Source organism: Lagopus leucura, unplaced genomic scaffold (assembly GCF_019238085.1).
Source record: "Lagopus leucura isolate 7727_CA_CO unplaced genomic scaffold, USGS_WTPT01 Super-Scaffold_100001, whole genome shotgun sequence".
Lineage (NCBI taxonomy): Eukaryota > Metazoa > Chordata > Aves > Galliformes > Phasianidae > Lagopus > Lagopus leucura.
This window is the reverse complement of record NW_024962262.1, coordinates 59,638,181-59,660,368: the sequence shown is the minus strand read 5'-3', so window position 1 is coordinate 59,660,368 and position 22,188 is coordinate 59,638,181. Positions and strand designations below refer to the sequence as shown.

Below are 22,188 nucleotides of genomic sequence, written 5' to 3'. Positions count from 1 at the left end.
TAGTCAAATTAATTACTGTTTGTGGATGGATTTCTGCTTTGCCACTGACCCTCCTGTGTCCTCTGGTGCTGCAAAATGAAATGGAGGAGATCCTGATTATCTCAGTCAGGGAGTGATAGTAAGGAATAGGGGGCATCAAGGGAACACCACCTACATCTCACTGACACCAGCAGAAGTGAAAAACGGACTTTGTTTTCACTTACTGATCTTTCTGTGGAGCTTGGCTCTGTGGAGTCACTGAGCATACTCCTTGCAAACATGCACTTTTTGGTCTTATTTCCCACTTTCCCCAGTACCCTGCTCGGGCAGTTCTGTACTCAGAGAGGATGGGATTTCAGAAGGGACCATCAGTGAAGTCCTTCCTGGGCTGAAAGTAATGGATGTGCAAAGAAGTACAAGGGAGGCAACAGAATAGCAGAGGGCCTGGGAGAGTGAAGATGGGCAGCCTGCACATATTCTGGTGTGACAGTAACAGTGAGGATGTGGTGGCATTGCCACATCTTTGAAGATGATTTGCTGCCTAGCTTAGTCTTTAAGTCTGGTAGAGTTAAAATAGAAAACCAATCATAGAATCATTAAGATTGGAAGAGGCCACTAAGATTGTCTTGTCCAACCATGAATCATGACAACAAAGGAGAACAAGGTTGATGTTTACAGAGAGTTGGGTGTGGTAACTGTATGACCACATAAACTTGGTCTTTAATCAGCATATGTTAATGGATTGGTTTCTACGGAGGACCTCACTACAGACCCACTGACTCTTTTACTCTTACCCACTTATTCTTTTGAGCCTGAAGTCTGAATCAGACCTATCAGTAAATCCCACCACTGAATGCAGCAGTAAAGCTGCCATGTCAGCCAGCTCATACTTGTTAAAACGGCCATGCTTTGAGTTGAACCGAGCAGTTATGCCTTGTGGCACTGCTGACTCATTTTGTTGAGAAATGATTGAAGCATGGGAGAAGTGAAGTTTGTCATGAAAGGGGAAGAGTGGAATGAGTCTGCTCCATCACCTTGTATGATGCCGTGGCCTATGGTTTTTCTCCTGGCCCTGAGCTAGCACTGTAGCAGTACGACATCTTCACAAGTAGTAGCACCCATCGGGGTAGAAAGCAACTAACTGAGGCTTTAATGTTTCTTACAGAGGAGCAGTACTCCACCATCTCCTTCCAGTACTTCTCCCACCAGTTCCAGCGGAGACATTAGTTGGGGTGACCGCAAAGGGCAGTGGCTGCGCAGAAGAAGGCTTGATGGTGCCATTAACAGAGTTCCTGTTGGCTTTTATGAGAAAGTATGGAAGATTCTTCAGAAGGTAGGTTGACAATTATAGCAGTAAGAAAACAAAGCAGCTTATGGGAAGATGGTGTTGCTGGCTAAAATTTGTCTTCAACTGTAAGACTAGTGGAAGCTAGAATTATTGGTAGCAACGTATCTGTAGGAGATATAAGGGCTTCATTAATGCAACTTCACATATTTGCTTGAAAGTGTTTTTTTTTTTCTCTGAAAACACCGGTGCACAGTTTTTTGCTGATCAGTTGTGTTTTACCACTACTTAGCATCTCTTCTGGCCTAATGCAGGCTGTGCTCACTGCCGCTGAGGGGCACTGTAATGCAGTGCAATTCCCATGCTCCTGCTGGAAAAGGCTGCAAGGTATTGGCTTGGAAGCTTCACTGACTCTTCCAAAATGATGAAAACTTCCTGGCTTTTCTGAGCTGTGTAACTCTTCTAGTGTTACTTGCTTCTTGTTATATGAAAAGTAATCCGTGGTAGCACCTTGAAGATCTGAGGTATGGAAATGTGTTGAAGCAGATCTCCAGGAGGGAGAAAAGGGGGATTAAGAATTTCTGTTTATTTCAAGGCAATGCACCTGTTCTTCTGCTTTGCTGAGTGTCAATATTTGGCAGCCTGCAAAACTGAACTATTCAAGCCTACACCATTGCGGAGATACTGAGCACCTGCTTTGGTTATCGTAAAATCAGTTGTACTGAAGCTGTTAGTGTTGATGTCAGCCAAGACGAATCATATGTGACCACTAGATTTAGATGAGATCTTTCAATGCAGTGAACATCACTTGTGTACACAAAGTATTGTCCTCTTCTTAGTGATTTTTTTGTGCCTGAGGTACCCAGATGTGCCATTCTTTAGCCTGCCACCCCTTAGGTCATATCCTTTTCTTGTGTGTCACACTCAGTGTTGCTGACACCATCTCCGTGACTGCTGGTGGCCCATTTCCAGCAACCACAACATATTGAAGTCCTTGAATTGCGGTATCCTGCATCTCAAGCACTTAACTAAATGTTGTTTCAGTGAAAAATGAGAAATAAAGGTTCTCAGTTCCATGGTTTCTTGTCATGCTTTTGCATTATGTGCCCCATAGAAGGTTTTTTGTTCTTGTCTTCTGTCTACTCCTTGCTCTGGTGGCTCTCCCAAGGAATTTCCTCCCATTCAGTAGCTAGAAGGGAATATAGAGCACTGTGCAAGTGTTGTGTAAGGTTATTTCTGACAGTTGCCAGGCTACGTAATAAACTCTCGAGCCAAGGTGAGGTAGTAGTTTTAACAGGTTTTGTTGTTGTACTGAAATTTATTACATGGATCAATGGATTTAGTACATTGGCTTGGATCATTCAGATTTACTTGCAAGAACTATAATTTCTGTTCACTGTCAAACTGCTTTTGTTTCAGTGCCATGGTCTGTCCATTGATGGGTATGTCCTTCCTTCTTCAACCACCAGAGAGGTACAGTAAAATGCCAAGGGTGTTTCTGTCATATGGCTGAATGTTTGATGTTTGAATTGGCAATGTAAGATGCAGAGCAGGATTGATGCTGCAGGGTCCTTGTAAGGACGATCACTGTGAGAAGAGGCTAAGGTGGTGATCTTTCCTCCAGCATCTCCCTGGCTTCACCGGAGGCTGTAAAAAGAATTTTTCCTCCACCCATGCCTGGCAGTGGATTTGGGAGGGTTTGCCCCTTTGCTGTGTCTGCTGCCTGTGCGCCTTCACTGACAGCAGTTTGCTTCCTTTGTTTCTGAGGGTGGTGGTAACAGCTGAAGAGAAGGGCTGGAATTTTCTGCCAAATTTAAACCTTACTTTACAGAATGGAAGGCTTTATTTATTGCTATTGTATAAATAAATAGGCTTATGTTTTTGGTATGTCAGACTTAGACAGTATCTAATTTTGCTGTTTAAAGGAATCAGACTAAATAAGCACAGACCTTCTAAGGCAACAGCATTTCACACAACATCCATACAGCTGTACAGTGAGAGTTAGGCTGTTCTGCAAGCAATAGAGCTGTGTGCTGGTGTTAAAGCACATCCGATCTCTATAGTGAGTTCAGTTTTGCTGTTAATGTGAGATACCAGAGTAGTGCTTGGAAAGCAGAATGCATGAGGCTGTCACATTAAGAGCAAAGAGATGACTTCGATGGCGAGTTGACCTGATAGTGGCCTTTCAGTATCTAAAGGGGAGCTATAGGAAAGAAGAGGACAGACTCTTCAGCAGGGTCAGTGGTGATAGGACAAGGAGAAATGGTTTCAAGCTTGAAGAGAGTAAATTTAAGTTAGATATAAGGAAAAAGACTTTTATAGTGAAGGTGACGAGGCGCTGGAACTGGTTGCCCAGAGATGTGGTGGAGACACATCTCTGGAGCCTTTCAAGGCAAGTCTGGATCAGGTCCTGGGCAACCTGATCTAGCTGTGGTGGGGCATTGTTCACTGCAGAAAAGTTGGACTAGATGGCCTATAACAGTCCCTTCCAGCTCTAAGGATTCTATGATAATTTGCTAACTAAGCATCAGCAGTCCCATATACAAATAAAATATGTATGTGTGATGGGTCACAGGGCTGGAGCAGTTTCTGGAAGCTGCTCAGCTGCTTGCAGGATCAGGGCCCAATGACAGAAAGTTTCTGTAACTGCTGAAGCTGTACAAATGTTTTGTTTACTTCAATCAGTGCCCCCACGTGAGGAGAGGAGCTTATGGTTCAGAGCTTGGGGGGGGTGTGGGGGAACTGCTCTTTTGGGTTTGTCAGTTTTTCTTTCTTTCTCTGACTTGCCAGATGACCCCATGTGAAATCAAGTTTGCTGTACATGTGGAGTCTGTGCTGAACCACGTCCCCCAGCCTGAGTACCGGCAGCTCCTAGTGGAAGCCATTCTCGTCCTCACATTCCTGTCTGACATCGAGGTGAACAGCATTGGGGGGATCATCCATGTAGACCAAATAGTGCACATGGCCAACGACCTCTTCCTGCAGGAACTGGTGAGTCCAGAGTGCAAAGGAGGAAATCCTTCACATCTGAAATTTGTCCCCTGTTCATTTTTGTGTGTCTGATGAATTTGACCAAATTCATGCCCCAGTCAGCTGCATGCAGCTCCACCTAATTATAGAAGAACATTGAGAAAGCTAAGCACAAAGTGTTCAAATTATCATTATTTGAGTAATCAAAAAGAAAACAAGACAAAATTTGTGAAGCTAGATGTTCCTTATATACGTGAGTTTATCCAAATAAATAGGCAAGGATGCTGAGGCACTGGTACAGGTTGCCCAGAGAGATGGTCAGTGGCGTGTCTGTAGAGATATTCAAGGTCAGGCTGGATGAGGCTGTGAGCACCCTGATTGAGCTGTAAGTGTCCCTTTTCATTGCAGGGCAGTTGGACCAGATAGTCTTTAAAAGCCCCTTCCATCTCAAACCATTCTGTGATTCTGTGTGTGTATATTGTAATGAAGGCTTCAATGAGGGAAGGGAGGATTGCTTTCTGTATTCAGCACAAATGCAAAATCATCATGGGGTCTTTTAATTCTGATAAATAAGCATAACTGCCTAACTTTCCCTATATCTTTTCTCTGTATCTTTTCAGAAATCATACGGAGCTACGGGTGGTATCTTGGAGAAGGATGTGGCCACAGGAATTTGTCACTTCTTTTATGACAGTGCTCCAAGTGGGGCCTACGGGACCATGACGTACCTGACAAAAGCCATAATTATTTATTTGCAGGATTTCCTGCCTAGCACAGGCTGTGTGATGCAGTAAGCAATGTCTCACTAGGGAAAAGAGGCTAGGAAGCTTCTCCCTGTTTTGCTGCCATGAGCTGCCTGTTTGCTGCGTGTCAGCAGATACACCAGTCACAGTGTTATGTTACCTGCACACCTGCCTGAGGGGGACAGGTGGGTGGAATGTGGCCTCATTTTAAGGGAGGGTGTGAGAAAGAGCAAATAACGAGGCTTATTCTGCCTAAACTGCATAAATGTAATTCGTATTAAATTAGCAAGAATTAGTTCTGCCAAGGGGGAAACAGATTTACTCTGTGGAGATCAAAAGGCATAATAAAACGAGGGAGCTGAATCTCAGGCACAGAATTTCCCAAATAAGGGAAATAATGGAACTCATTAGTTTTTCTCCTGCCAATCTGTAAATCTACATTGCTGTGAATCACTAATGTGCAGTGTGAAACATTCAGGAGGAATGTAAATGAAAGGAATTGGGAGAACTGGAAACAACCAGGTGGTATTTTTAATACACGTTCACCCTGATTCTCATCTCGTTTGCACCTCGTTAGTGCAGGGCTAGCGCTGGTAGAGACAAATGTCTTACAATAGCCACTAATTGGAGATGATAGCAGCTCTCAGGGAGATGCCTTTTGCTTTAATCTGAACAAAGCTGCTTCCTTCCCTCCACAGGCACAGTCTCAAGACTCCAACTGCTCCGAGGTGACAGGGAATTTTATGCTGTATTCTTTTTCTCTGAACAGAAAAAGATAGATCTCAGCCACTTAAGCACCCTTCTATCTCTCCTGATCGTTTCCCTTGCAAATAGCCTCGGTGCTGAGAATGGCGTATTAGCCGCCCTTCCAGTGCAGGGAGAGTTTATAGAAAGCTTTGATTTTTTCCTCTCTGTCTTTGTTTCCCCCGCCCCCCCCCCCCCTTGGTTGTGTATTATTATTGTTTTTTTCTTTGAAGGCACACTTGTCACTCATGGCTAGGGATGGGCTCTCTGGAAGTCTCCCTCCAGCCATCTCCCAGTTTCGTGCCTGTTATCACCATGAGTAGGTCTACTGCAAGCAGCTGTGTGGCTGCTTTGAGCTGCTGCGACTCCTGCTGGGAAATGGCTCCACAGTCACTTAACGTGGCAGCAGAGAGAGGTTGGATGAAAAGAGGGCAGCAAAGCCTCTGTCTCACCTGCCAGTTACTGGCACGGTGGTGCCGGGGAAGATGAACTTCAGGTGGCAGAGCCACACCAGAGGTGCTGCTGCCACATCTGTTCTCTTGCTTGGGAGAGAGAAGGCAGGTGGGGGTGGGAAGCCTGAGGAGGTGATGCAGAAGTAATAGGAGAACTTGGCCCTGAAGCTTCTCCGAGGATGCTCTGAAGAGTCAAGCAAGGTCTATGCTAGATGTGGATAGGTTAGGATAAAGAGGTGGTTTAGACTGAAACAAGTGTTTGGAACCTACAAAACATTAAACTCTCTCCCCCCCCTTTTTTTTTTTTTTTTTTTAAATGGGAGTAACAGTGAGTGTCTTTGATTTAAAATTTCTGCTATGATCTGTGTTATGATTTATGTTTGGTAGTCATGATTAGTTATCACATGGAAGCCAGGCACTGGCAGAGGACTTAGAAGGTGCTTTGAAGAATTCGGATAGCTGCTGGTAAACAGTGGGATGCTGAAACACAGCATGAGTAGAGGGAGATCTCATTTAACTTGCAGGTCAGGTCCTGCTGCTGAGCTATGGTGGCAGGGTGGTGTCAGTTGGAGTCCCATTTAGTGCAGACCCAATTAAGCAAACAAGCTTTTGCACCAAACACTCCCACACCTGGCAGAGGATGCACCTGTGTGCTACTAAGCTGTTACAAAACAAAAGGAGTGCTGCTGGAGGCGAGGCTATGCTCCCCGGGTGAAAGCTGTCACAGCTCTAACACTAATTGGCAATGATGGGTTTGGCTGTTGGGCTTCCCCGGGGACTGAGAGGAGGATGACATGGCCAAATTCCAGGTCTTGTTTACAGAAGGAAGGTGAAGGTAGGTTGACATGTCCTGTCTCAGAAAGAAGGGCTTCCAGCAGCTGAGGTGGTCCCCCAGGCCCTGCTTTTTCAGCCTGCCATGTGCAGCTGCCACAAGTACTTTGTGCTTGGCTGTGTGACAGCTGCCAGGACCTGCAGGGCTGGACTGTGGCTTGTGCAGAGGAATGTCACTGCAGCGTGTTATTTATTAGCCCCTGCAGAACACGGTGAGACATAAAAAAATTTGGGATGAGAGTGATGAAAGAGCCTTATCTGGATCTGTTTGGATTTAAGCACACGTAACTGGGCCGTGCGTGGCTCCCCGTTTTGCACTTTGGTGGCTTTTCTTCCTGGCATGGCGTGCTTTGCAGTTATCTCCTCTCCTCTACTCTCTCCTTCTGGTGGGGGTGAGGGTGCCCCAGGCTACCTGCAGCAGCTGCTGGGTGTTGCTTTTGGTTGGATGACTCAGTTCCTCTTGTGCTGCAGCTCTGCAGCCCTAAAAGCAGTGTATGCTAAGTACTGCATTGCGACCTTCCCTCCTCTCTCAAGGTGAGCATCCTTCATCTGAATCCTCCACTCTTCAAACTGTTGTGCTCTGTTCCACGTAGGTTGTCAAAATACAGACAAGAAACAGACCACAAACTTACACATTATGTGAAAGCTCAAGCTTTATTTTTGTGATCTACTGTATGTGAACATGCTTTGGCTTAAGCCCTGATTAAGGTGACAAGTTAGGATCACTTATTAACCCCCAAACCTAACAACTGCAGCAAAAGTAACCATTGCTAAGTACAAATCTGCGGCAGGTATAGACACCTTTCCTTTTAAGTTGGGTCCGTAAACCTCAAAGAGGAAAACTAGTAATGTGGAATGCTTTAATTACATCGTGCAAAGAACAAGATTAAATATGCAGAACTGCTTATTTTAATAAGAAGGTTCTTCCCTGTTTTCCTCACCTGGAGTCCACAGAAAGCCTGTTTTTCCTGTTACACATCCCCAAGGAGAGACTGGTATGTTCTCTGTGATCATCGATGCTATTTCTTAGCTCTAAGGGCTGCTGGGAGAAATTTACCAGAGCATCTCTTGCCATGGCACTGTAGCTGCTACCTTGGTAGCATTCACAGATTAGGGTGGTGGAGGAAATGACACCAAGGGTGAGGATAAGACACTGATGTGGTAGTGGTCATCCCTTCTGCTTTCCTCACTAGAAGGTATGCATCATCCCGAAGGGATTCAACACAGGTTTACACAGTGACCGCAGAGCTTACCATTTATTGTTTGTCAGTCTGGAAATTGTTTTTCTAGGCTGTTGGGACTACAGCAGGAAGGTGAGCTCCTGTGAGCCCCCCAAGAAGTTCTGCCCTTTCCCTAGGCTACCTTGTTCTCTAGTTTGCGAACCACATGAAAGGCCTCTAAAAATTCATTGAAGTCAATGTAGCCATCTTTGTTGTAGTCTATGCTCTGGGCTAACTTGTCAATGGCTTCATCATGTGAATAAATACCAAGGTAAGAACTGAAGATTTTCCAGGTTTTGCGGAACTCATCAGGTGAAATTAGACCTACAGGAAACAGAAGACAGTATGCTTTTTCCAGTACTTTTCCCCTTCCTCCATCCACACTCACATGCACACTCCTCCACTTCCAGGAAGTCACCTGCTTAGCAGGGCTTCTGTGGGATTTTTTTGTTATTTCACAACTTAACTACAGTTCGAGTGCAGAAGGGAGAAAGCCATCAAAGTGACAACAGTACTGGAAACTGTGTGAAGACTTCTTCTTGAGTTAGACACCATCCCTTATATGGGTACAGCATGACTGCTTAAATTAGCCTTCACTAATTCAGGAAAATGACATCACCTCTGGTTCCTCTCTATATAGAAGCCTTAAAAGGAGGAAACACAGTGGGGAAAAATAACCAGTACAGGTTTCCAAGGGTCACGACTGTGAGTTACTGAGCCTTACCTGACTGATCTTCATCCATGATGTTGAAGATCACCTGCAGATCTCTTCTGTATTTGCACAGCGTTTCCACCAAAGTTGGCTGAACCTGGTTTTGAAATCACGTACAGGAAACCATTTAGACCTTGGGTTTAGGTTAGCTTAACTGCCAGAACATGTACTATTATCCAAATCTATTTTACTAGTTTAACATGCCAAATGTTGGGGAAAAAATGCTTATGCAAAAGTTCAAAAGGATGGTGCTTTGTGTCTTGCCCCAAATCAGCTAAAACCTGTCACATATGGTGGGGTGGGCACAGGTGAAGGAGCCCTTCAAGCCTCCTGCTTTCAGTAATTATTTGTGGAAAAAATGATAATCTGGGGAAAATGCTGTATATCACTTACTCATGAAACTTTCATTAGACATATAGGAATGGGTCCTGCTGCATAGAAAAAATGGTGTTGAGAGCTAAGTACCAAAGCACTGTGCATTCATGCAGTAGCAACTGGACTCTGTAGAAGAGACCTCATCTATCATGAGACACCTAAAAGCTCACCTCCAACTGTGACTTCATCTTACAGGTGCCAGAAGCAGCTCTGAGCGCATCTGAAAAAGCTCATCTCAAAAGAGTGCTCACAGTAGGATTTGTCGCATAGCTCCTCAGCTACCTTATCAAAATGCCCTTGAGAGTCAATGGGATGTACAAAGCAGTTCTAGCATGTGATTCATCCGGCCTATTTTAAGACTCTACCTTAGCAGGGAATGATGATTTGTGCCTTTAGAAATGCTTATTTCTCTCCAGTAACTATAAAAGGAAGCTAGGTAACTAGTTCAGATGCAGATCTCTACTGGAGTGGCCAAACCACTGCCTTGTGCATCAAGCTGCAATGAAAGCTGTTTCTCCAAGATTTGGAAGGATGTGTTTTCCTTCTTACCTGATGCATAGGACGAGCTGTGTCCATATAGTAAAAACATGACATGTAGTCAACGTTTCCATCTGGATCTGTCTTCACTAACCGAGACTTCAGTGTCCTCCAGGGCAGTTTGAGTTGTAAGACTGACTCCATCACTGCTGCCCAGTCACTGACAGAAATCCTGCCTGCTGGGAGGGGTCAGCTCATGGTTACAAGCAGTGCGTGACACAGTACAGATGAGACCCAGCAACCCCAGCATGCCTTCTGACATTGTTTTACAACACTCACAAAACATAAATGTTTTTTTCCTAAGCAAGGTAATAAAAACAGTGAGGTCAGATGAGGCATTTCCAGAGGTCCCTTCCCACTGCAACAATTCTGTGATTCTATTATGACTATCAGCATGCTTTAATGCCTTTAGAGAAAAACAAATTATGCTATGAAGAGTACTTCAGCTGTGAGTCGAGTTGCAGCAATAAAGACAGACATATGTGACTGAAAAGCCAACAAGCCAGAAATATCTTCTTCAGTTGTTCAGCAGCCAGAGAAACAGTACCACCACCCTAGGGGCACAGATGACAAACTAGTCAGATGAGAAGCCGTCAAGAGGAAAAGTATTTTTTGCTAGATGTTGTATTTTTGTTACAAGTCAGCCATGACCTCTTCCTATATAAAAGGTTCATGTATCAATTTATCACTGAGCTTTCTTCAGCTGATGGGTGAGCATTCCCTTCTAGTGGACTAGCTGCTTAGCTTCACTGAAATAACTCCCAGGCTTAGAAGACTAGTTCTCTCAGAGGCCCCAGTTCCCTGGCTGATACCTGAAGATGCCTCAGTGAGCTTCTGGAGCCATACTCAACTCAAACTTCACCAACTCAAACTTTGCCTGGTGGCAAACACTGATTCTTTATTTGCTCACATGTTTCAGTTCTATTGTTCCTCCAACTTAAAGCTCCCCAGGTTGTTCTCTAGGGCTAAGTGTCCACTAACAGACATCCTGCACTGGTCAGAGAGAACACACGACCGACTAGGCTCTGCCTTCCTCCAGCCTTACAAAAAAGCAGGCAGGACCCTTCTGCCACCATGAACATTCAGAAGCTGTTTTCCCCGTGGCGGTGAGCTGACAGACAGATGGTGTTACCTGTGCTGTTGCGGTCATACTTTGCAAAGGTGTCCATGAGCTTTTGCTTGTGAACAAAAATCCTCTCTTGTAAGGTTTGTAAAGCAGACTGTTCAATTGTTTTCACCCTGGAACAAAAAAGAAATCAAAAGCAGATCATTAAAGGATATTAATCCTCCAGCAACTTACGCATTTCAACATTCATTATCAAATTCTGTTCTTCAACAGGCAGTGTTGTTAGGGTGATCCTAAAAGACAACATGCATGAAAAATAAAACAAAGCCCTAGAAGAATAATCTGAACTTAAGAGATAATCAAGTTTATGCAGGTAATTCTAAGCTGCTTTGCTCCAGTAAATCTGGCCACAGTGCTAGGCATAGCAAAGCTGCAATGATGAACTTTCTGGACTCCACTCATAGCAGGATTTCTCTGGATTAACGCTGTAGCCTTAAAGCAGACCTGACGGACAGGTGCAGGCTCTTCAGGGTCCCTGATAATAGTCCATTCTTAGCATTTAACACTTCTAATTGCCTTTGGAAATTTCTCACAAAACCTGGAGGTACTTAAAATGCATTTTTAAGCCTTGATTTTTAAAAAGGAAAACAAACAGAAGATAAATTGTGAGGTTGATGTGAACTGTGATGTGAACATTACTGCAAACGTGCTGAAGGAATAGCACAGGGCTGCATCAGGGTGGGGCTCAGGGAAAGGGGCTGCACCACAGGGCGCTGGGTGTGGAACGGGATGCACAGGGCTGTGGGCACGGCCCCAGTGCTGCAGTTCAAGGAGCGTCTGGACAGTGCTCTCAGACATTGGGTTTGGTTTTGGGTGGTGCTGTGTGGAGCCAGGGGTTGGACTCCATGATCCTTGTGGTCCCTTTCAACTCGGGACATTCTGTGACTCTATCCAATTACAATGAAGCTACAGATCAGTGGTGGTCATGCTCACCATACACACAGTGCATCTTTACCTCTCCCAGTTTTTCCGCTTGTCAGTGCTCGTGCAGACTTGGTACTGTATAAAGTGGGGAACCAGGTCAGGATTCATTCGGATGTATGCTCCCCGGTTGCTCCCCTCTTCATAATAGTTAGAAGCAGAAAATATAGTGATAACCTGCTCGTAGCAAAAAGAGAATTTAGATCGGCTAGAATAATATTTCTTGAGACTGATTGCTTAAAATGATCTTAGAAAAACTTGCAGGTTACAAAATGAAGTGTTGGTGTGTAAAGCCAGAAATCAATACTGGTGCCATTCACCAAACTGCTTGTACTTTTCCAGTCAGAACTCCACACCAGTGCTTTTGGCCTGCCACAGCTCAGAGGGCAGCATGATAGCATGCTGTAGTGGATACATCTGAGACACAGTTCGTTTTCAGGATTTTTTCATGGCCTCTCAATAGAGCATGTTAGCAAGCAAGGCCAGAAGAGAAATTAAGTTAAAAAGCTTCTAGAGCCTAGGAGCATCTCTGTGCTGTATATATACACATAATTGTCCCCGTGGATTTTGTTGATGTTGATGAGTAATGAGCCAGTCCCCACTCCCTAAAGTTCCAGAAGACTTCTGTGTTTGTCAGAATTCCATAATCTGTTCTAACATCTATTAATTTAGTGCACAATTCCCCCAAACCCATTTTGAAGAAGTCACTCATATTCTTAATGAACTCTGCTGACAAGTCTACTGTGGATGTGCCTGTGCAAATCACGTGCTTTCCACGGCAGCCCCTTACCTTCCCATCATGAGTGAGGTCGTAGCCATCCGGCTTAAATTCATGAGACCTGATTAGCATCTTCAGATTATACTTTTTAAGCAGCTGGTCAGTAGTGTCAGGGCCAAAGCAACAACCTCCTCCTCGACGCTGGTTCAGAGTACAGCCATGTTGCTTTTTTGGATCGCTCCAGAGAATGTCCAGGACCTAGGAAGAGCAAACTCAAGAAGGACTGATACTAGGTGAGGACTGACAGGCTACAGATGCCTGAACTAGTGGCCATACCAAAAACCCCAGGCTACTGAGAGAAAACACCTGAAAGGACAAGCTTTTCTTCCTTTCTTTCAGCTGTGCATTCCTTTGGGCTGAAACTTTTGTTCTTCTAAATTACAAAACATATTTAGAGTATGCGTTAACCTTTTCAGATGCAATATCTTCTCAGAGATGTATATCTCCTGTCACGAATGAAGTTTCCAGACAGGTAGATGCATCAGGTACAGTGCATGGGCAAGGAGAGCAAAAGCCATCTAAACATGAGAGGCAATTCTTATTTCCCAGCACAGAGGTCACCCATGTCAGTGGTTTTATCTAAACTAAGCTTGGGCATACCTGTTCTAAACACGGTAAGAGCTGCCCTCACAGCAGCTGTAGTGTCTTTGTTTAGCTTGTGTTCCACAACAACATTTTACATGTTGGCATTTTAACAGAGTCAGAGACATGAGGATGAATTCTCAAGGTTCAAATGTATTAATTCTAGCCTGTAGCAAACACTAGGCAAAATGTTTCTGTTCATATCTCCCTGGAAAGGGTTCATGGAGATGCATTCTATTTCCCATTTGCTGGAGAGTGTCAGATTAAGAGGGTTGTTCCTGCCCATTATGTTAGTTTTGAGGTCAGGTGCATATCTTGGGAAATCACATTTTCAGAGATTTGCTTCTCTAGAGGCAAAATGAAGCTGTCTGCTCTGTACAGCAGCTGTCTGAAGTTCAGAAAAATAAATATACACAACTCAATTTTGAGCTTCTAAATTAATATGCAAATTAAGCTTTCTGAATTGTCACGATTTATTAAATTACAGCGTGACAAGCAGCATATTGCCTCTGATATTCAAGAGGAAACTAACAGCCAGAGGACAAAATTTTCCTGCTCTGAGTAATCAGCCTGTAGGTCTCTGGAATGGGGCTTTTTGGAAACTATTGGCATCCAGCTGCGAAAACCGTGGCCAAAGAAAGGTGCATGCTATCACAATTGGTGGCCAAGTCTGACCTATTTTAACTGACAACTATGTACGTAGCAAGAGACCTACCACACGGGGGCATGCAAACACATCTCATACAGAGTTTCTTCCTCCAAACAGCTGAGAACCAAAACCATGGAGTAAATTGTATTTTCGAGGCATAAAATCACAAGCGTATATTACCAGGTGTACAAAAAGCAGCTAAATAACAACTAGCTGGCTACTATACTCCCCAGAGCAATGGGTTTCCTATATAGAGACAGACCTCCCAGACTCAGAGGTGCTCTCTTAACGTAGCCCCTGCCACTGTCATAACTGGGTCTCGGCATCAGGCTGTCTTTGGTTTCACTTACTTGTTTCCGCTCCTCCTCGGTGAGTTCTGGATGTGAACTCCATCGGAAAAGCTCAGAGTAGCTCAGTGAGATGCCTTGTATTTTCACTTGTTTTTTTCTGTCTAACTTTGGTAGCTTCATCAATGTTTTCAGCTTAAAAAAATACAGAACATGGGAAAAGTTACCAGAAAATAAAGATGATCCATTCCCTTTTCCCCTACCAAGTCTTTAATCCTCACAATGCTCTGAACTCTCAGGTCTGGTGGTAGCTGCAGGTGTTTGGCACCAGCAGATATCGTGCCTTGCATCTGTCAGGCACCAACCTCCTTGGCACATCCCTATCATGGAACATCACTCATTGCAAGCCACACTCAGTCACAAGATCTCACTGCACAGCAAGGACAGCACTTGGGCTCAGGGCAGATCCCAAAGTGCCCAGCTTTGCTGGAAACTGAAAATGCACATACAATATTGAGGATGGAAATGCACCCACAGCTGCTCTGATACAGTAGCATGCTGCTAGGTTAATTCAGCTGGAATCAGTGGAGTACCAGGAATATAGCTACAAAATTCATGAAGTAGTACATCAGTCCTTTCACTGTTAAATATGTTTAATTGAGACGTATGGGCATCTGCTTTTTTGGAGCTGCGTGCTGTGGTTCCAACAAGGCCTTTTCATGCAGGTTTCTCCAGGGAATATCTGTTCTCTTTTGATATTTCCTCATGCTATCTCCTTTTAGAATACCACCAAAAACATCCAACGATTTAACAACAAACAACAACTGATGCAAAAAATTATTTCCTGGTGCACTGACTGGGATTTGAAAACCTCTCAGCTGTCACTTGTACCAATTAAAAAACATCGGTGAGTCCAGAGTGGTACTGCCCTGAGCTGTGGTCTGTGCATGTCTCATTAGCAATACTCTCCCCTGGCAGCACCGTCAACCTGTTAATTCTGCAGTGCATCCAATACAACCAGCCCAGCCTAGGTGAAAGTATGACAACAGCTTGTCCCAAAGCTGAGACACTTGCATCTACAGCTAGGCACCCAAATTCATTGTGCTAGGCTCAGTTTCATTGCCCTTCTTCACACCTTTATGAAACAAACTGAGCTACACTTGAATGACCAGTAAAATTGTTATTTCTGTGCTAGAAATTGTGAGGGTGAGATTCCACAGGCACTAGGAACACAGTGCAACTGTGTGGAGCCAGGGGTTGGACACGATAATCCTTATGGGTACCTTTCAACTTGGGACATTCCATGGATCTATGAATTGCTGAAATACCTATATCTTGTGCCATCTGGGATGCTCTGCATGCCTGTGAACCAGGCCTAATGGAGATCCATGGAAGAGATCTGTGAGGACAACTTTCTCCAGAGGCAATGGAAATCCCCTGTGGCTTTGGAAGATCTTCCATAGAGACCTGCACTGGAGACCTGTATCTGATCAATGGTAAAGCCCAGATCTTCAACTCATCTTCTGGGTTTACATTAATCATAAGGAACCTAAGCACCCAGCTTACAAGCATTCACCTTCATTTAGTTGTATAAATCTTCCAGATCAAAACCTACACCATTTTCCAACGATTTGAAAAGCTGTATTTGCTCATCATTTCAGAATAAAAACCACATGACTCCATCTTCTAAATTTAGGAACAGCAGTTGTTTCTGCTTCCTCAAGGACAGCTTTTGAGGCCTGCTCTTGCTGGAAGGGCTCTCCCACATGTGCAGCCATGGGAGCACTGCAGGGTGCAGAGCTTCCTACACAGAGCAGATGGCAACTACGCAGCCCCAGGACAACAGGCGGTGCTAAAAAGATGCAGCTACATTGGTTTCTGAAGTGTTTAGAAATGCCTGTGAATTAAGAACTTCACATACTTTCTGGCTCGTGTGTCATCAGTGCAGAATGGAGGTATCTGACGTGTGTTCAACTATTTTAAAGTCAGAAGACCCACATCGTTTTACAGCAGCCAATTAGCTCCCAACACCTACTGAAACCTCCCTTTCTAAATATTGATTCTGAAGAAAAACAAGACTCTTTGTTCCTTACTCGCTTTAGAAAGTAGCCATTTCTTTCTTCCTGCAATCAACTTGATTTTAGCGTTCTTACTGCTATGGTATTTAAAGAAAATAAAAGTACCATCACATGAAAATGCTCACTTACCTTATTTCTCTCAAGTAAATTCAGGGAATCCAAATCTGTGGTGTCTGAAATTCCTCCATGTACAATAAGCACTTTGTTATTAACTAAAGTGGCAAGGGGAAGCCAGCTGAAAACGTCTCGCAGATGATACAGAATTGTCATGCCATGGACCTGCAAAATGTACTCTTAGATTAGATGCTACTGGGGGAACATTCTGTTACTTTTTAGCTCTACATTTTGTTGAGATGCCTGCAAACACCTGTATGAACAGTTCCACCCAAGGGGACACACTGCACTGCAACACCAGCCAATAGGATCTGAAATTCATGCCAAGAGTCACTCAGCTGTCCCTGCAGCATTTCATTTTCCTTTCACTTTTACCTCTTCTTGTGCTTCTGAGTGGCCTCACCAATGTTTATTTCATCCCATGGATCGCTGAGCACAAAAGGTTAACAGTTAAAAGTTATTTTGTCAGTTATTCCACTGAAAATCCAAAATAATTGTAACTACATCATTAAAGTCATTCCGTACTATGCCTAAACTGGTTGAAAGTCTCCTTCTTCAGACAGGTTTCATTTTACATCTGCAATACTAAAAGAAAATACAGGGAAAATGGGAAGAGTCTTACCTTATACTTCTTCAAAACTTCTTTAGTGAAGCCATATCTGAAAACAGGACAGCATCATGAACTGGGTGTGCACTTTTTTTTTGCACTACGGTGACTGCCAAGAACTTTCCATCCCTCTTTTTCTGCTTTCTGTCTCACTTTAGTATAAAGGAGCTTTCTTCTATTTTGTCTCAAGAATGAAGTTAAACCAATTCTTGGGATCGAGAACAAAGTCCAGACCAATAATTTTTAAGCAGCCTTATTTCCCACTTAAAATAAATAGCTTAACAGCTTGCCTTTGAGATACCAGGAGAATTTTCAAGGAACCCAACTGATGCTGGATGTTTCCCACAAAACCTCCACAGACAGCGCCATCTATCACATCTCTTTTCCTCCACAAGGGACAAGGAGTCTAATACCTCATTCTTTTAACACCAAAGCACCCTTGCTGCAGGGGGCGTTTCCACAACACCCTAATTTTCATCATTTAACTAAAATACAGTCCTTCCATCCATCCCCTCCCCCCAGGGTGCTCTGAAAGTCTCAGTGACACACCGAATTCGATGGACTATGATTAGAAATGCCTATTCAAGTGTCTAAACATAACGAGGATGTTCTTTGCTTAAGCATCCTGAAGATACAAAGCTCCACCAGAATACCCAGTAAAACACTACTGGTTTAGAGATCAGATGTTGGCACAGTGAAGGACTAGATATGCTTCCCTCTCATCCCTTTAAACCTACTTCATGTTTAAGATGTAGTCTTCATGGTTTCCTCTGTTCAAGTGAAAATCATTTGGGTAGATAAGAAGAAACACAAATAGGATTATAAGTATTTCCATAGAGTTTTTTCCTCTGTCAACAAAATCACCATTAAAGACATAAGGGTTGTTTTCTGAAGGCAGACCATTCTGCAGAAGGAAACAAAAACAAGATTTTCAGAGACTGCAGTGCTGCTGTAGTACTTTACTATAGTCCTTTACTGTAGTAAAGGAAATATCATTTCAAATGAGATCACCTTGCTAGAAACCCTGTAATAAACAAATGAATTTAAAAATACAGCTTGCATAATACAGAGCTATTAGGGAACAGATGACCTCTCTAATTGTTCTTATGATGCTGCCTCTAATCCTTTCCTATACCTATTAAATTAAATTGAAAGGGACGAGTAAGAACATTGCTATTGTAATAAAATATTCTTTTCTGTTAATGCAACTGTTGCCAGGAAGTTATGCTCTTGCAAATAGAAGGGACTTTTATTCATTTTGAGTGTATGACATGAAAAATTACCTTCTGATACAAATCTGAAGGTCCTTATGTTTCCTTATCCAATAAGAAATTACATTTCAGATATTTACATTGTTTGCAGTCTCTGCTTCCAGAACTCCTAAGAAATACTAGAGCCCAGACCTTAATACAGGACACTGACGAAACTTTTTTTTTCAAGTTGCTTTAATCCTGAAAACTCCCCTTCCTGGGGAGACTGCACATACACATACTTATTACCTTATTTTTTTTCTGGAGATTCAGAGCAATGTTTTATTGTGAATAGCAACTTACCAAAAGCTACTACTGTGAATCGATGATACGTGTTGTAAGACTAGTTATCCACATGTCAATAGGTGCCACCAGCCTACAAAAGGCATAGCAGTGACTACACGTAGCTTCATCATTTCCAGTCATGAGTACTAGAAATATTCTTCATTTTTGACTTGCCAGGTAAAGGAAACCTCTGTTTTCACAACTGGCATGGACAAGAATAACCGACAGAACATCTACAAAATGTTGTGACAACAGAGGCCACTCTTACAAGGTCAGACAGCATTGCAAAGCATTCTACTTCACAAATATGGCTGCGGCCCCAGCACTGCTTATGGTGCAGCCTCTGACATGTCAAAAAGGTGAACAAGGCTCTCTAAGATTAGCAACTTGCTGCTGGGTATCATTACTGTACCTGCTGGATTAGTGATTAACTAACTTCTGTTTTTTGCTCACATTCCCTACATCTTCAGGCTATTTCTATCATTAGCAGCCATTTACCAATCTAGCTTAGCAATACAGGCCTTAAAATCCAAGTGCTTGAACAAATTTAGAGATAACAGAGCAGTTACCTCCAGGATAGCTCTGCTTTACTTCCCAGGTCTGGTTTATGAAACTGATGTGAATCATACTCTGGTTCTGTTTCAATATGCAGTTCCAAAAGGGAAGGTTGCCTAATTAAAATAACAGCTAAAAGACTACAGGCCAAGGACTGGCAACGTGTAATTGGTTAATAAGAAAAGCAGAGGCCTGAAGAGGCCTGATTATGTTTCAGCAGGCTCCAGGTATGTCGCTGGACAAAACCACCAAGCTTCCAGCCAGCCAGCCAGTATCAGATATTAAGTGTGAAGACCTTGGAAGCAGAGGGAAATTACATCATTTAAATATCTGGTTTAGTTTGTGTCTGTCTCCACCCAGTGCAAGGATCAGACAAAAACCTTTTCCTTCAGAAAACTCAGATCTGCCAAATGAAAGATGGTGACTCAAACTAAAGATAAAGGGGAAACTAAATACAGGAAAACTGCATCTTCAGTTGAATACACAATTGTGGAAAAGAAAGCCTGGGGCTTAACTTTTTTTCACATCAGTAAAACAAATCTATGCTTTTTAACTTGAAAAGTGAGTGGCAGTTCAAGGATATGGACAAGCTACCCAAGGTATTTCCATTTTGTGCAGACTATGTAGTTATTCTCAAGATTACAAATGTTTTTAAACAGATAGCATCCTTTTGTTTTCTGTAAACAAATAATAATGAAAAACACCTTATCAATGGAAAGGTACGAAAAAGCCTCTGCATTTCTGTCTTGAGGACCAGAATTATCCATAGTGTAGTGTCAGTTCAGGAACTGTTAGCTCCAGAGTTCAGACCTTAGTCAGCAAGGAATAGAAAACATGAGCCAAACATTTGAGACATGGAAAGGAACCTCCCTAGGTTCATACTCTAGCTCTACAGTTGGAAGCAAGCATATTTCCTGAATCTCCTCTCCTGCAGTGAGCAGGAGGATAAAGAGAATGAAAAGCTATGACAAAGACACCATCCAAGTTGTTCCATGGTTTGTATGCGTGTGTGTGGCACACACGGACAGTTTTAAGTGATAACAACTATTAGATGCTAATACATATTCTGTAAACCAAAAAGCTACACCACAGACTGCCTGCTTACCTTGTGGAATACCAGTAAAAGATCATCCAGATTTCCATGTAAGTCTCCTACAGGAAATAAAAACATATACATATATTTAATCATGGAAGAGGGAAAAACTGGAATTTTATAAGACTAGAATTATGTAAGTTAGTCCTAAGAAGGTTTTCCTTGTGTTTTCATTATTAATTTGGATTTTCCTTAATAACTTGCCCTACATTAGCATTATATCAGCTTCATTTTAAGGTACATGAAGAAGTGGCATAATAAAGTCTAGCAATTAAATATTTAAAAGAGCAGACAAACTCTCCAAGCTAGATCCAAAGATCAGATCTGCAGCCTAGGTAAGAGGTCACTCAGGGAAATGGAAGATGGGCCAACACATTATCAGCCTGTAACACAGATTAATGCTTCAGAAACAGACTTCTAAATACTAACAGGTTTGAATTTACTTTTTTACTTCTTTTTATTTTATTTTATTTTATTTTTTTAATGTTGTCTACTAAACAAAGCACAGTTGAGCAACAGTCTGGTTCAGGCCCAGGTTTTGGTTACTGGAGGTAGGATCTGCTGGAGGGACTGTCGAAGCCTACATGCCTCAGTACTATGGAAGGGCAAAGCTGTCTCATCCTGAGGCTTATTTCAGAACAGGCAGGGGCGCCTCACCACAGCATGGCAGATCCCTGCCACATCACTCCCCTCAGAGACACCCTCCCAACACTTGTGACTCACCACCCCCAAGCCATGGCATGGTAGTGAGCTTCCTCCACTGGTGGTTAAGAAATGATTGAAGGAGACTTTTTTTATGTCTTCCATGCAAATTTTTGTTGATGGCAAGCCTGTTGAAGGTACTCTATGGATTCCTTTGGGTGACAACAGATTTTAAAAGGTGTGGCCACAAACACTTCAGAAGCATATTTAATTGGCATTATTTGCTTGAAATTAGAAGGAAATTGGGGGAGGCACCTTGCTTTGAGGAAAATGATAATTTTGGACCAATTAGCTTCAAAAATGGGTCTTCCATATTCTGCAGAGGAGCTATCTGGTTGCAAAAGCTGTTAGCTCCAATGGCAGGAAGGGGAACACTTCAGATGCTACTTGCACAGCACAAATGAGATATGCAAACAACAGAGGGGTGCTTTATTACTGACTAGTAAGCCACACCCTGCATAGCAAGTGAATGTGAGTCTGTTTCCTGCATTCAGAGAGAGATTTTGGTTGGTTTGGTTAACAAATTATTGTTTAGAAGAAAATATTATTTAAACGAGCCCTTTCCTGGTAAGCAAAGTTGGTGCACGACCACATCTTAGAACCATCAATTGCTGTTTTACATGTGTCACAGTTGTCTCCCCTACAATGCAGCACAGACACAGCTGTCAGAACGGATGTCACCACTCCTATTCTGTTCTGCAGCTACTGCTACCTGTGGCACACTTGGATACCACATCCATTCATTCATAATCTATGAAAACATAATAAAACAGATGGCAATGAGCTCTTAATTTTTCACCTTGTGACATGTCACATCATTCTGTGAGACTAATTTTTTTGGTTATATGACGACCACTGTATCCTTTTGGGTCCCTTTAGTAACAAGGTTTATTATACATTTCAATTTGTTTTTGATGGTCATACTATTAACAAAGGGCCTTATCTGCTTTTTCTACTACACTTTCATTAAAATCATTGCTGAGTAAACTCTCACAATAAAGTCTTTTTCTCAGTGGTGAGAATCACAGAACTCAGAGTGGCATTTTAGAAATATGCAGGAATATTTAAGCTGCACGGCAGTGTTAGCTGAATTGATACTGACTCATTCAGAAACTTTTAACAAGAGAAAAGAGGAGGGCAGGGACTTCCCTAAATATACCTGGTGTGATGCAGAGCCTTTTTTTAAATGGTGCTTTTTTGTTTGTTTTTTGTTTCCATGTATGCATTTGTTAAAGAAGAAAAAAAAGGAGAAATTCCTACCTCACTCTTCAACTAGTTAGAATATCAACCTTTGGCCCAAAGCAGCTATATTC

The 22,188-nt window shown here is 42.8% G+C and overlaps 2 protein-coding genes across 7 annotated transcripts in view; one reads left to right on the top strand and one right to left on the bottom strand.

The window, feature by feature from the left end:
* PHKA2 (phosphorylase kinase regulatory subunit alpha 2) overlaps positions 1–5,534 on the top strand; it is a 38,269-nt gene extending 32,735 nt beyond the window's left edge. For all 4 annotated transcript variants that reach the window (XM_042866559.1, XM_042866557.1, XM_042866556.1 and 1 more), the window contains 4 exons: positions 1,145–1,312; positions 2,684–2,737; positions 4,055–4,255; positions 4,855–5,534. In XM_042866559.1, the coding sequence (XP_042722493.1) occupies positions 1,145–1,312; positions 2,684–2,737; positions 4,055–4,255; positions 4,855–5,028 (597 nt within the window). In that variant the 3' untranslated portion in view covers positions 5,029–5,534. The remainder of the gene's footprint in view (positions 1–1,144; positions 1,313–2,683; positions 2,738–4,054; positions 4,256–4,854) is intronic.
* Positions 5,535–7,657: 2,123 nt separating this feature from the next.
* The window catches only part of PPEF1 (protein phosphatase with EF-hand domain 1), a 28,832-nt gene continuing 14,301 nt past the window's right edge, over positions 7,658–22,188 (bottom strand). For 2 of the 3 annotated variants that reach the window (XM_042866561.1, XM_042866560.1), the window contains exons 8-18: positions 20,186–20,232; positions 17,728–17,894; positions 17,006–17,042; positions 16,399–16,548; positions 14,255–14,386; positions 12,686–12,871; positions 11,930–12,072; positions 10,981–11,087; positions 9,861–10,027; positions 8,949–9,033; positions 7,658–8,548 (exon numbers count right to left, since the gene is read on the bottom strand). In XM_042866561.1, coding sequence (XP_042722495.1) covers positions 8,358–8,548; positions 8,949–9,033; positions 9,861–10,027; positions 10,981–11,087; positions 11,930–12,072; positions 12,686–12,871; positions 14,255–14,386; positions 16,399–16,548; positions 17,006–17,042; positions 17,728–17,894; positions 20,186–20,232 — 1,412 coding nt within the window. In that variant the 3' untranslated portion in view covers positions 7,658–8,357. The remainder of the gene's footprint in view (positions 8,549–8,948; positions 9,034–9,860; positions 10,028–10,980; positions 11,088–11,929; positions 12,073–12,685; positions 12,872–14,254; positions 14,387–16,398; positions 16,549–17,005; positions 17,043–17,727; positions 17,895–20,185; positions 20,233–22,188) is intronic. The other variant, XM_042866562.1, reaches the window with a different exon arrangement.